The sequence below is a fragment of the Ascaphus truei genome, chromosome 5, assembly GCF_040206685.1.
Source record: "Ascaphus truei isolate aAscTru1 chromosome 5, aAscTru1.hap1, whole genome shotgun sequence".
NCBI classification, from domain to species: Eukaryota; Metazoa; Chordata; class Amphibia; order Anura; family Ascaphidae; genus Ascaphus; species Ascaphus truei.
In genome coordinates this window covers 18,618,418-18,632,993 of record NC_134487.1, presented here as the reverse complement: position 1 = coordinate 18,632,993, position 14,576 = coordinate 18,618,418, and the positions used below count along the sequence as shown (strand labels likewise).

The window sequence follows — 14,576 nt, the reverse complement described above, 5'->3', positions numbered from 1 at the left end:
GGGTGGGAGACACTGACTGGGTGACAGTGACTTTGTGGGTGGGAGACAGTGACTGGGTGGGAGACAGTGACTGGATGACAGTGACTGGGTGGGTGACAGTCAGTGACTGGGTGGGAGACAGTGACTGGGTGAGTGACCGTGACTGGTTGGGAGACAGTGACTGGGTGGGATGACTTACCTTGACTGGGTGGGTGCAGCTTGCTGCCAGACACTTTCCTCTCCTGCCCCCGATATCCCCGCGGCAACTGCCCGAGCGTCGGAGGTGGGCTTGGGGGAGTGGGAGGTGGGCTCGGGGGGGGCACGGGAGGTGGGCTGGGGGGGGAACAGGAGATACGGGGAGCGCGGGAAGCTGGCCACAGAGGGAAGTGGGGAGGGAAGCAGGCCGCAGGAGGAGCTGGTCCTTCCCCCTCCGTCCCACGTTGGGAGCAGGTGGGGGGGGGGGGGTAGTGGGGGGGGGGGAGAGAGCCCTGCGCATGCGCGCCGGGACTGCGGGGAATCTGCGCCATTTTTTAAAAACTTTTTTTTACATTTATTTAATTAAGTGGCGCCCGGCTGCGCAGGGGGCCCGCACGCCAGTGCCCTTTCTCCCCCGCTGTTGGCGGCCCTGTAGAGGGGTGCCAATAACATTTCAGCTAGTTGTTTTCCTGAACCAACCATACGATTCAGCATAAACACAGGGACTTTAGTTTGTAGACATATTAGCATATTTTCACTTTAGACCTATCTGTGCCATATAAAAAAACATCATGAGATCTTGGGGGTCAACCTCCTACATGAGGACTGAAGATACACTTAACTGAGAGACAATTATCTCTGGGAACTAGAACACCAACCTGTTAGTTTGTGTTACTTTAAATTACTTGCACTCTCCGTTATGTCTCTCCCTCTAGTCTACACAGCAACTGCCATCAATTTCAGAACTTCCAAGATGTTACATCTCTATGAAGTACTGTAACAAATGTTAAAAGTGAGCAGAACAGGCTTAGAAAAGTTGCTGCTACAGTACATTCGTAAAATGTATACCTCTGATTTTCTTCAAATGGTCTAAAAAAAGATATCAAATGTTCATTTCTCATATTCTGACTGCAACAAAGTGTGCAATATCTAAGCACTGGACGCAGGTAGAACTTCCTCTGAATGTACTGTATATATTTTATTTATAAAATGTTTTACCAGGAAGTAATACATTGAGCGTTACCTTTCGTTTTCAAGTATGTCCTGGGCAGAGAGTTAAGATGACTAATAATACATGGTTACAATTACATAGTTACATAAGTGAACAGTGTAAATATTATACAGGCATACCCCGCATTAACGTACGCAATGGGACCGGAGCATGTATGTAAAGTGAAAATGTACTTAAAGTGAAGCACTCCCTTTTTCCCACTTATCGATGCATGTACTTTACTGCAATCGTCACATACGTGCATAAGTGATGTGAATAACGCATGTGTAACAGGCTCTATAGTCTCCCCGCTTGCGCACAGCTTCGGTACAGGTAGGGAGCCGGTATTGCTGTTCAGGACGTGCTGACAGGCGCATGCGCGAGCGGCCGTTTGCCTATTGAGCGAAATGTACTTACTCGCAAGTGTACTTAAAGTGAGTGTCCTTAAAGCGGGGTATGCCTGTATACAAGACATTGCATGCACAGTTAGAGATAATATATATTGTGGGCGCATGTAACAGTTACAGACCAGATTAAAATGTGTGACAGTCTTAGATTTGAAAGAACTTAAACTGGTGGTGGATGTGAGAGTCTCTGGTAGGTTGTTCCAGTTTTGTGGTGCACGGAAAGAGGAGGAGCGGACAGATACTTTGCTGAACCTTGGGACCATGAACAGTCTTTTGGAGTCAGATCTCAGATGATAAGTGCGGCATGTGGTAGGGGTGAGGAGCTTGTGCATATAGACGGGTAGCTTGCCCAGAAAGTATTTGAAGGCGAGACAGGAAAGGTGAACTTTGCGCCTAGACTCGAGTGATAACCAATCTAGTTCTTTGAGCATTTCGCCGTGATGTGTGTTGTAGTTGCATTGGAGAACAAAACAGCATATTGAATTGTATAGGGTGTCAAGCTTACTAAGGTGGGTTTGGGGTGCCGAGCCATATACTATGTCCCCATAGTCGATAATTGGCATTAGCATCTGCTGTGAGATACGCATTCTGACCAGAAGACTTAGGGAGGATTTGTTCCTATAAAGTACCCCTAGTTTACACCAGTACACCAACTATGGTGGGAAGAAAGAATAGCGTTATGCTTATGGGAAAACTCTGGTATTCTCAACAGAACCTAGCAAAAGTTATCGATGTCTGGCGCCCTTGTATTAATTACATTCAGGTCTGGCCTCTCTGACTCAGACATTGTTTCTGTACATGTGTAAGGCAAGATAAACTAGTTGGATCTGTGCTGGCTTTATAACCGCACACGATCGATATGCTGCAGTAATTGTACCAGCCTGTCTTTTCCCTTTTCTGTTTTGTACCCTATCCCATTTTCCTTGCTATTTTAAATGAAAATCCATAATAGGTAAACAGTATATAAAAAAATTAATTAAAAAAAACGTATGAACAAATACTCTGGAAAGTTTTCAGCCTGACACTCACTTCATAGGGCCCCAATCTTGTTGACTATGCAAATGTTGCAATCACAGGGATTTCAAGACAAATACGGGACAACCCCTATGTATGCTATTCATGATTGTACTGACATCATACAGTACGTATGCTAACGAGGATTCCAGCAAACAAGCTGAAAAGGAAACCTCTCCCCTAAAGACTTTCCAGTTGAATCAGTTTGATTTGATATTCATAGTTACATGGTAGATGAGGTTGATAAAAGACATATGTCCATCGAGTTCAACCTACTGTATGTTAAAGGAGCAATTCAAACAATATCCTACATGTGGGTTTTTTTTTCCTAAATAATTCAGTTCTGTAGAATTCGATAATACTTACTACCTTTTTTATTTTAAAATTCAACTCATTAAAAATAGCATTGAGTTTTAATATACTGAGCATCTTTTGATTTCTATAGCAGGCTTTAGACCACCTCCCCAGCAGTGCAAGATCTTTGTAACACTTTCCTGTTTGTCATAATTTGTTGCCACTATTCCCAGCAGTTTGAGCTGCAAACTGTAACAATGGATAAGGTTACTTTAGTGATATAAGGATACATTGTAGCTGCTGGGTTACACTGACTGAAGGATTGATTTGAAACTGAAAGGCAGCCATTTAGCGAACCCTGGGAAACAGGATTTTGCTGATCGATCTCGAGAGAACCAATTGATCGGCAGTTTAAGTAATTTGTTTTCAATAAAGCTTATCAAAGGCTGCCTATATTAAAACAGAAATATTTTATTTTTTTAAACTGCTTGGATTGCCTCTTTAAATTTAGATGGCAGATACTTATCCTATATTTGTATTCACAGTATATTGATCCAGAGAAAGGATAACTCAAAACCCAGTGAAACATCATCCAATGTTGTCCCATAAGGGGAAAAATAAATTCCTTCTTGAGTCCACAATTATTTAAAATATCTAATTAACGTAACTATTAAATAGAATTATGTAAGAAGATTCCTAAAGTCCTTCATGTTTCAATACAGTATGTAGGAAGCTTATGCATGGATTTATTAAATTATCTACATACAGTAGCAGCAGTACATAGTTAAACACTTCATCATTTAAATGAGTTTATTTAGTGGTCATTTTCAGGGACACCGTGAATATTCTTGTACAATAGCTAAGCAAAAATTGTAAACAAAACCTTCACTCAGGGAGAAGGAGCGGCTCAGTGAGTAAAGACACTAACTGACACTGAGATTGTTGCAGGGGAACCTGGTTCAATTCCCGGTGTCGGCTCCTTGTGATATTGGGCATGTCACTTTATCTCCCTGTGCCTCAGGCACCAAAAAACATAGATTGTAAGCTCCACGGGACAGGGACCTGTGCCTGCAAAATGTCTCTGTAAAGCGCTGTGTAAAACTAGCAGCGCTATACAAGAATGTATTATTATTAATATAGTAATCACTTTCTGAAATGCGACTATTTTAAGTGTGTTTTCAGTTTGTGGTGAGCTTCACACGCTCTTTGTGTATGATTGATTAGGAGAATGGCAGAAGGATTTCATAATGTTCCTGTCGATCAACAGTCTGCTGATCCTCATTTTTGCTTTTCGACATGATGAAACCAGCACTGACAATATTGACTGCTGTCCAGTGATTCCCATTTTTTTGCATTTGACAGATGATGATTCTACTATTGAAGACACAGACTTTAATTGGGATGAATATCTGGAGGAATCGGGGGCAAGTTCTGCGCCACACACATCTTTTAAACACGTATGTATTACTGTCATTTTTATGCACCTAAAGATTAAGGTAAAGGGCATTTTTAAAGCAGTTACCTGGTTGCAGTGTTATAAAGCAGTGCAGGCACTTCTCAAATGAAAAAGTTAATGAGTTAATAAGATTTTCCTGTTCTGCTGTTTAGTTTCTTTTCCAGAAGTCGCCTCTTTAATATTTAACCCCTTGGCTCTCAGAACGACCCGACGCTTCTGGCAGGATTATGGAACAAATTGTTTTCTGCAGTAAAAATATGAATATACAATGCTGTAAAAATACATTGATGATTTATTTCCTTTTGATGCTCATCTTCATTATATTCCGTGTATAAATTGTGCTCCGTTTGATATATTTTGTATACAGTATGCATCCTAAATGCTCACATGTTGTGTTCTGGGTTGCTGCAGTGATATGTGTGATGTAGAATTAAGTTAGGCAGTTACAGATATACATGGTCACTAGCAGGCCAGGTTTTCCCAGTCATCTAAGTTCACATTTTTGCAGAGAATCCGCAGTTCTAATTAAGCAAGTTTGCATAAGACCTGTAGATATCTCTGATCCTGAAATCTTTACATGGTTACATGGTTATATAGTTACATAGTAGATGAGGTTGAAAAAGACATATGTCCATCAAGTTCAACCTATGATACATTTAGACCACAGATACTTATCCTTTATTTGTAATTGCTGTATTTATAAACCCCATTGACACATCATCCAATGATATTTTATTGGACTATTTATGGTCCTTTCCTCTTGGCTTTGCCCATCAAACAATGAATTGGAAGATGGACACATTCTCGTCCTTATACAACTATGAATTGTTTTGGAATCTTTACTCACAGTATGAAAAAGTTACACTCGATATAGAAGATCTCTGTCAGAATTGAGTTGTAGATGTTCTCTGTATTCTGTAATATATGATTGAATTTTTGGGGGGTGTGTTTCTGTTTTATATCGCAAGGAATTAGACTTACTGCAGAGATTGTGCTTTTTTATGCTTTATTACGCTAATATTATGCGTATATTATATAATACGCTTTATAACGATATTTGTTGAATTTGTTAATTGTTTAAGCGTTTAAAAAAAAAAAGCCGCTGCCTTTTCTCGTTAGGCTAAATGGTTATTTTGATTAAATAGAAATTCAATTATTTCATATTGGGATGAAAAAAACGTTTTTGATGTGCAGAGATTTCCTATAAGTTTCTGAAAAAGTCTCATGGGAGTTTGAACATTTAAATATTAATGGCGCTGTATTTGACTGCAATTTTGTACCTTTTTAGGCAGACAAATTAGATTTGAAATTTGACTAAGTTTTTTTTCTGTGTCATGGTTTTAATGAATGTTCTGTCCGGAACCAAAACAAATATACTTCTTTATCTGTAACAATGTATTTATAGTTAAATATATACATGGAAAAGTTAAACTGTGGTGAGAACTAAACTGGGGTCCGTAAAAATAATAAAATATTGTAGGCCTACTGTCCTTTTACATGTTATTTATTTTGTATTCTTACAAAAAAGGTATTTTAGGGCTCACACTCCTTATAGTACTCACTGCACCAGAACAAAAGAATTGTGGTGCAGCATATGCCATCAGGGGTCTGATCCTGGGTGTGAATGAATTCAATTGCCCAGTAGCGGGCAATCATGAAGTTGAAGAAAAGTTTTTTTTTATTGAATATACATATTCCTCCTACGCATTTCGGTCCTAGCTGGGTCCGAAACGCGTAGGAGGAATATGGAAATGATCAAAATAGGTAACCCGCACTCATATAGACAATGACTCCACAAGAACCAAAACAGGATAAAGCCAAAAAACAGGTATATTAGCTCATAGTATATACAATAACACAGAGTGAGATAAAGAATAAGGGACATTAAACTGTGAAGGCTCACACACAGAGACATAAGTAACTGTAATAAATCCTTTCCATGATATATAGGGTCTAATGCAGTGGTTCCCAACTCCAGTCCTCAAGTACCACTCAAAGTCCAGGTTTTAAGGTTTTCCTTTCACTAGCACAGGTGGCCCAATCATTTTGACTGAGCCACCTGTGCTAAAGCAAGGGTACGCTTAAAACCTGGACTGTTAGCGGTCCTTGAGGACTGGAATTGGGAGCCAATGGTCTAATGGGGTCCCTCTGGTTACCCTGCACCTTATCTTACATTATTCATTTGCTACATTTACGGGTTGGAGTGTTGATTCTATTTACATACATAGCACAGGAGGAATATGTACAATATGTACATTCAATAAAGAAACCTTTTCTTCAGCTTCTAGACTGCGCGCTGCCTTCCTACTGTGGAGTTTGTTTTGTATAAACATGCTCAGGATTCTCTACTCTCAATATGTTATATTTATATACAGCCTTTTAACCTTTCGCTGGGGTAAAAGGACAGATGGCCCTTTGTCTGCGGCCCTCTTAGTGCGCTAGGTTGCCTGGTATTTTGGAAATGGACCTTAGAGCCATGACGGTCAGAATTCGCACCTAATTAAGGCGGCCATTTAAAACATGTCTTCTGCCTTCAGAACACTGACGTTGTGTCCATACTTATGAGTCCTTAGCAGATTTGAGAAACCCATGTCATTGAATGAAGATAGAACTTGAACCAACAAACTGTATCTTCTCTGAGAATCAAAGTTCTGAACTTCCAAGTTATAGAACTCATCACAGGGTTTTGACATTAGGTCTTCTGGCACTAGCATTCATTTTAACTCGCCAAATCCATTCTTTGCCTCTCATTTGATCTCAAGGAGGTTTACTACCTGCGTTGTAGACAAGAAGAGAGTTCCTACCACACCCTCAGATGTGACAGAATCGCACCCTGACCTGACAGGAATGCTCCCTGCCTTTACAGCCATAGCCCATGATGCCAGTGATGCTGCGCCTACATCCTCAAATACTTCCCCACCTCTGCTGTATATTTAATGGCAGTGGGGACTCCGCATGGATGGGAGTTCACTGTTGCCACAAGGATACTTGAATTCTTCAAGCGCATATAGTGTGTTCTCACTTCTTAATGGTTTCAATCATATTTTCTGTAATAAACAGTAGAGACGAATGCCTTGTAAGGTGACATAATAGGATCAGTGCTTAGTGTCAACATGCAGGAATTGGTGGATGGCGGTGCAACTGCCTTGGAAAAAAGCGTGGGACCATAGATTGCAGGATACTGGGTACAAAATTTTATTGGCACATAAAAAACAGCACAGCAAGCACTCTGACGCGTTTCAGCCGCGAGGGCCTTTGTCAAAGAGTATAGTACACGAAACAAAACATCTAGTTTAAATATCCACAGTTCCTTCCTTCAACAATGACGTATCGACGCCCTCAGCCAATGAGAGTCAACACGCCCCTTCTCACTGACGCTAGATTATATAAGCTCTATAACAGCTGATTCCTACAGACAAGCAGGCAACACAGGGAAGTAAAAAATCCTGCCTCCTCTGTGACGTATCGGCTAAGAGACCCATGAGGGGTCTCAATTATAATCACGCTGATGGTTGAAAACCTATCTTAACCAATTGCGTGCTGATAAAAACCGATACTACATGAAAAAGTCAGGAACCTTGGGTATTTTACAAACACGCACAGAATATAGAAACAGTGTAAGAGAATTATGCCTTTTATATTTATTAATTTATAATGGACAGAGCCCAAAGTAAAAACAAGGAGCTCTGAATTCAACGAAACACTGTTAACTAGAAACTGTGAGATAATAAAACTCACTTCAGTGTGAAGTGACATGAGTATTAAAAACAAACAGATGCTGCATTATGAATCCTCACAATATATTAAAACTTAGAACATAACTGGCATAGAATTAATATATCTAATAAAGACATTGATTTACCTTCTCATAAAGCATATATCACTTGAATATGGAAGTGATTATTAGGAGAGATGACTGAAGAAAAAGATAGCATTTTGTAGCATATTTTAATCGGTGATTGTTGAATAAACAAATCAGCAACATATCTCACAGCAAGAGAGTGGTAGCATGTAATAATCGACATCTTATTTTTAATAACTGGGGCACTATTGTATCTTAAAGTTAAGTTATCCGCATGCATTGTGGTTTAAACAAAGTGAGAATACTCAGCCATAAAACATATATATATTTACATTTAATTGTTGTGTGCTAATGTTAAATGACCCGCCAAATAATTATTATTAATATTGTTTTGAAAGACAAGAGATGAAGGTTAATTGAACTCAATCTCTAAATTAAAGAAAATACAAATAACAATATAATTTCTCAAATATGTGAGTGTCAAAAATATCTGTTAACTTGTCTATTGAAAATCCCACTACATCACATGAAAATAAATTAGACACACACACACACACACACACACACACACACACACACACACACACACACACACACACACACACACACACACACACACACACACACACACACATAATAATGCCTAATGGTCGAAGTAATCTTAGTCTCTTATGATCCTTTCTGCTGCCAAAAGTATAGGTTGAACACTGCTCTTCATCCAAACAACCTCAAAAATAAAAGATACTGTAGGTGCAAAACTTTGCCATAAACACCTTCCCTATATAAAATAGTAATAATTATAATTGGTTTTGGCTTGTATAGAGCTGACAGTATAACCAGCACTATACATAGAATTTTGAAGGCATGAGTCCCTGCCCCGTGGAGCTTACAATCCATTTTTTTGTGCCTGAGGCACAGGGAGGTAAAGTGACTTGCCCAAGGTCACATGGATTTGAACCAGGCTCCCCTGCTTCATACCCGGTTTCATTGTTATAAGTCAGTGTCTTCACTCACTGAGCCGCTCCTGTTACGCACATTCGTATTTATACACATGTATATGGAGAAGGCCCGACTAGCCTCATACCCATGGCTGTGTTTGGCCTTTCAGTGTAAATCACAGTGTGTGATCCTTGCTTTACACACGTTTGTTATTAGCGCTCTTGCTTGGAGACTCACCGGCTCTGTGTCATTGAATTTGGGAATTTGTGGTCAGTTTGATAAGGGGCCCAGGAAACAACTTATCTTTGTATAATGTAGCCGCTGCATGATGACCAAGCCACATGTACAAAATGAACATAAAACATTATATACAACTTTCATTTAGGACTAGCTTAAGGCTCATTTCTAACTGAGCATGCAGTGTATTCAATCATTCCAACGGTCTGGGGTTTACAGCAATTCATACAGCAGTCTCATATTGTACCTTAATATTTCTCCAAAATAGATTGCCACTGCGAGACCTCTCAGTAAAGCAGGGGTTCGCAACTCCAGTCCTTAACACCCTCCAACAGGTCAGGTTTTCAGGATATCCCAGCTTCAGCACAGGTGGCTCAATCACTGATTGAATTCCAATCACTGATTGAGCCACCCGTGCTAAACGTGGGATATCCTGAAAACCTGGCCTGTTGAAAGGTCTTGAGATGATTCCCAGGGTAAACTATGCAGGACACCCAAACAGTGCATCTAAACCTTCAACCCCTGTAAATGGCCATTAGAAATGTATAGCAGTAACTGGGTATATAAGGCAGCAGTTCCTCTTGCCCAACAATTATGAGAATATATGCAGTTAGTTGGAAAAGTCACAATAACTTGATTGAAGTATGCAATCTGAGTAAGAAAGTAGACATGAACTTAGTAACACTACTCACGGTCTTCCTTGTAGGCAGAGTGGCTGGAGCTGCACAGCGGGCTCCAATCCAGACAGCAGCAGCACAGAGAGAACAGGAAACGGAGGGCGGTGCACAGCCAAAGAAAACCCCCCCAGGCAAGGTAATCGCAGTAAAACTTCTATTAATTGGCACATATGGGTTAAAAAAACACTCTAACGCATTTCGCGCGGGAGGCGCTAAGTTGATAAAGCGCCTTTCGCGCGAAACGCGTTAGAGTGTTTTTTTAACCCATATGTGCCAATAAATAGAAGTTTTACTGCGATTACCTTGCCTGGGGGGGTTTTCTTCGGCTGTGCACCGCCCCCCGTTTCCTGTTCTCTCTGAGAGCTCTTGAGGACTGGGGTTGCGGAACCTCTGCAGTATAGGATAATATCACGATATAAGGATTAAATAAAACAGGGCAGGCAAATTGTCGAATAGAAATATGTGTTAAATATACATGCGCGAATGCACTTTATAAAGAATAGAACTTCTGTATGCATAGACCCAGCAAACGTTATATACTTTTTGGCGTTCTGAACATGGCATATATAAATACAGCATAATCAAAGTTTAAAATGTTAATTATTTGTTATTAGCACAGCAATTAGTGATAACGATAGAATTGCATTAGACTGTCCTGACTAGAGACCGGTGAACCCGTTCAAATCCATCTTTCGGATTTTCGCTGACGTTACCCCCAAAATCCATTTCCCGGATTTTCGCTGACGTTACACCCAAAATCCATTTCCCGGATTTTCGCTGACATTACCCCCAAAATCCATTTCCCTGATTTTCGCTGACGTTACCCCCAAAATCCATTTCCCAGATTTTCACTGACGTTACCCCCAAAATCCATCTTCCGGATTTTCGCTGACGTTACCCCCAAAATCCATTTCCCGGATTTTCGCTGACGTTACCCCCAAAATCCATTTCCCGGATTTTCGCTGACGTTACCCCCAAAATCCATCTTCCGGATTTTCGCTGACGTTACCCCCAAAATCCATTTCCCGGATTTTCGCTGACGTTACCCCCAAAATCCATTTCCCGGATTTTCGCTGACGTTACCCCCAAAATCCATTTCCCGGATTTTCGCTGACGTTACCCCCAAAATCCATTTCCCGGGTTTGCGCTGACGTTACCCCCAAAATCCATTTCCCGGATTTTCGCTGACGTTACCCCCAAAATCCATTTCCCGGATTTTCGCTGACGTTACCCCCAAAATCCATTTCCCGGATTTTCGCTGACGTTACCCCCAAAATCCATTTCCCGGATTTTCGCTGACGTTACCCCCAAAATCCATCTTCCGGATTTTCGCTGACGTTACCCCCAAAATCCGTTTCGCAGTTTCAAATTTTGCAAGCGGATTTGGACGGTTTCAATCCGCGTGGATTCGTCAAAAAACCCGCCATTGGATACAACCCCGCGGACGGATTTGTGGGATCCAGTCCGACAGATTCCGCAATCTGTTGTCGGATTCTTAAAGACTCCGTCAACGGCTTGCTGAATCCGCGGCCTGGATCCCGCAAATCCGCCCGCGTGCCGCGGAATCCGCTGAGTGTATGGGTAATAATAATTCAAAATTCCGCCAAACGCGAATCGCCCTTTTTGAGATTGATCCGCTGAAATCTCGCAGGACCAAAGCAACCGGCCGATCCAAATCCGCAAAAAGAAATTCGCCCCAATCTCTAGTTCTGGTTCTGCCATTGTATATTATTTATTTCCTTCTCCTTCTGCTGCTGTAGGTGGAAATCAGTCTTCAAAGCAGTTTCCAACCTGGAATGAAATTGGAAGTGGCCAACAAGGGTAACCCGGACACCTACTGGGTCGCTACCATCATTACCACGTGTGGACAGCTGCTTCTGCTGCGGTATTGCGGCTATGGGGAAGATCGCAAGGCGGACTTCTGGTGTGATGTCATGACTGCGGATTTACACCCTGTGGGCTGGTGCACACAGAACAACAAAGTGCTCACGCCCCCCGATGGTAAGATCTGCGTAGGAGGTGTGTGCCTCAGTGGTACTTCTCAGTGATAGTGACAGCTGCAGAACAGGGTACATTGCGTTTAAGTATGACCGGATTGAAGCAGGGAGGTCTCTGGAGCTGAACTGTGTTAATTTCTGCTCCGGGGACCCCTGCATCCAGAGATACCTCCGTAGGGGGTGCTGGCATCTCTGTGCTGTTGAAACGTCCCAGTCACACTGGCCAATAGGAAGCCTCAAGGGATGACGTCACGGCTACCTATTGGCCCGCCCGACGCGGGACATTTAAACGCCGCCATTATGTTAGGCACGCAGCTCCCTGGCTGCAGAGATACCGGCACCGCTAATGAGGTAAGTATCTCTGGAAGCAGGGGGTCCCCCGCAGCTGAAATTAACACAGTTCAGCTCCGGAGACCCCCTGCTTCAATCCTGTAATTAAACAAATGTAAATAAAATGTAAACGCAATGCAGCCGGTTCTGGTGCTTTAACAAAGTATTTTGATAATGAGATTGTATATTACTTCATTTTTGGAGTATAGTATATACTGGATGTGAGTATTTTGATGGCGAAATACTGACCAGAGAGTGATTATGAGATTTTATTGATCACAGCTGAAAGATATAAAAGGCATTGCAGCTTCCAAATGTTCCAAAAATTGTGGCTATTTTGACATGAATGGGGACGTTCGTTTTTCAGATTGTTTCAGTATTATTTACTCCCACAGGGCAGGGAGCAGCTGACATTTCTTCTTTTGTGACAAGAATATTTTTTTTTAAACATTGCTCAAAATAACAGTAACACTTTTAGCATTATTTATTCACACTTTACAGCTGAGGCATCTATTGTAGTTACAAAGAATGTCCTACGAATGAATATAATGGCAGTGAAGAAGTGGGAGGGTTATTTGTTCATAATGGCCGGTAGAAACAATATAGAGATCAACAGTCTTATTAATTAAGCCCTGATATGGCCAAAAGCAGCGAGACCGCAGGAAAACTGTCATACAAGTCAATGGCATTTTCCCGCGATCTGCAGAATCACAGCTTGAAGCAGCAGACCAAGCAATATCCTAAATGTGTGTTTTTTTTAAAAATAAATCAGGTCTGCAATATGTGGAAAAAAAACAACTCCTGAATGACATTTCTACTGTATTATAATGTAACACGCATTTTTGGTTTCTATAGCAACCATTTACAAAGTCACATCCCCTTCTTCTTCTGAAACAGGCTCGGGCACACCCATTTTTGAGCCCTGCCCTCTCTCTAGCAGTGCACCAATTGTATCTAGTGACTGCCGGGTTACATGATCTTCCCCACAGAACTTTGCATCTTTGGTCCTCTTCTGAAGCATTGACAGACATTTAGTGAACCCCCGAGATGAATCTTTGCCGATCGATCACAGGAGAAAGGATCGATCAGCAACTTAGCTAATGACTTATCATTGTGTGGATTGTATTGATGCAAAATATTAAAGGAAAAAAATAACAACAATGAAAAAGGTAGCTTGGATTACTGCTGCTTTAATAAATAAGGCCCTAACTGAATTTAAAGAGAAAGTGAAACAAATTATGGCTGAATCTGAAAAATTATTTGATTTCACGAAAAGAAAAATGAAACTTCCACATCATTTATTAACGTCTCCCGGCTGTAAAACTAAGGGCAAAACAAGTCTCAAGAGATTTATCACAAGGACAAACTCGCACGGAATTCAATGGGACTCTCGCTTTAATAAACAAGGTGCTATTTTATTTTTAAACTGGTTTTACCCCTGTTTTGAATCCAAGAGATTTTAATAAATAACTCCCTATATGTTTTACCGTCTGTATCAAAACACTCTTGCAGCAGATACACATTTGAACACTGACATTCATATCTAAAGATAGGCCCAATGGGCCCTGGAGTTTACGATCCATTCTGTAAAAATATGCAGATATTTAAGCGAGCCTTAATGTGCAGGTTTTACAAGACTCGAAATTCGAGTCGCGTCACCCGATATATAGAGCCGTGCCCACATCATTCTGGCAAAAATACAAGCGGTCAATTCTGGTGACATTTTTAGCAATTTGATCATTGTAAAAATGTTGTGAAAACGTAATATTTGAGAGAAATTTGCAAAAAATGTCCCATTTGGAGACATTCACTCATACCCAGTCCCTTTTGTTCATTGTATGAGCTAAATTTTACCTACATTGCTGAAAGGCATTGGGATTTAGTGAATACCCTTCTACAGATATGTTTCTCTATATGTCTATGTCGAATTTTATCTTGTGCCTTTAATCAGGGGTGCTCAACTCCTGTCCTCAAGCTCCCCCAACAGGTCAGGTTTTCAGGATATTCCAGCTTCAGCACAGGTGGCGCAATCAGAGGCTCAGTCAAAGACAGCACAGGTGGCTCAGTCAAAGACAGCACAGGTGGCTCAGGCAATAAAAAAAAATCTGTTTTGTTTTAATATTTAATTAATTTGTTCTCCTGTGATCGATCGGCAAAATCCTGTTTCCTAGGGTTCACTAAATGGCTGCCTTTCAGTTTCAAATCAATCCTCCAGTCAGTGTGACTCAGCAGCTACAATGTATTCTTATACTACTAAG

General features: G+C 41.0%; 1 protein-coding gene across 2 annotated transcripts in view; it reads left to right on the top strand.

Moving 5' to 3' along the window:
• The window catches only part of SFMBT2 (Scm like with four mbt domains 2), a 287,695-nt gene that overhangs the window by 84,967 nt on the left and 188,152 nt on the right, over positions 1–14,576 (top strand). For both annotated transcript variants that reach the window (XM_075599415.1, XM_075599414.1), the window contains exons 3-4: positions 4,243–4,337; positions 11,752–11,992. In XM_075599415.1, the coding sequence (XP_075455530.1) occupies positions 4,243–4,337; positions 11,752–11,992 (336 nt within the window). The remainder of the gene's footprint in view (positions 1–4,242; positions 4,338–11,751; positions 11,993–14,576) is intronic.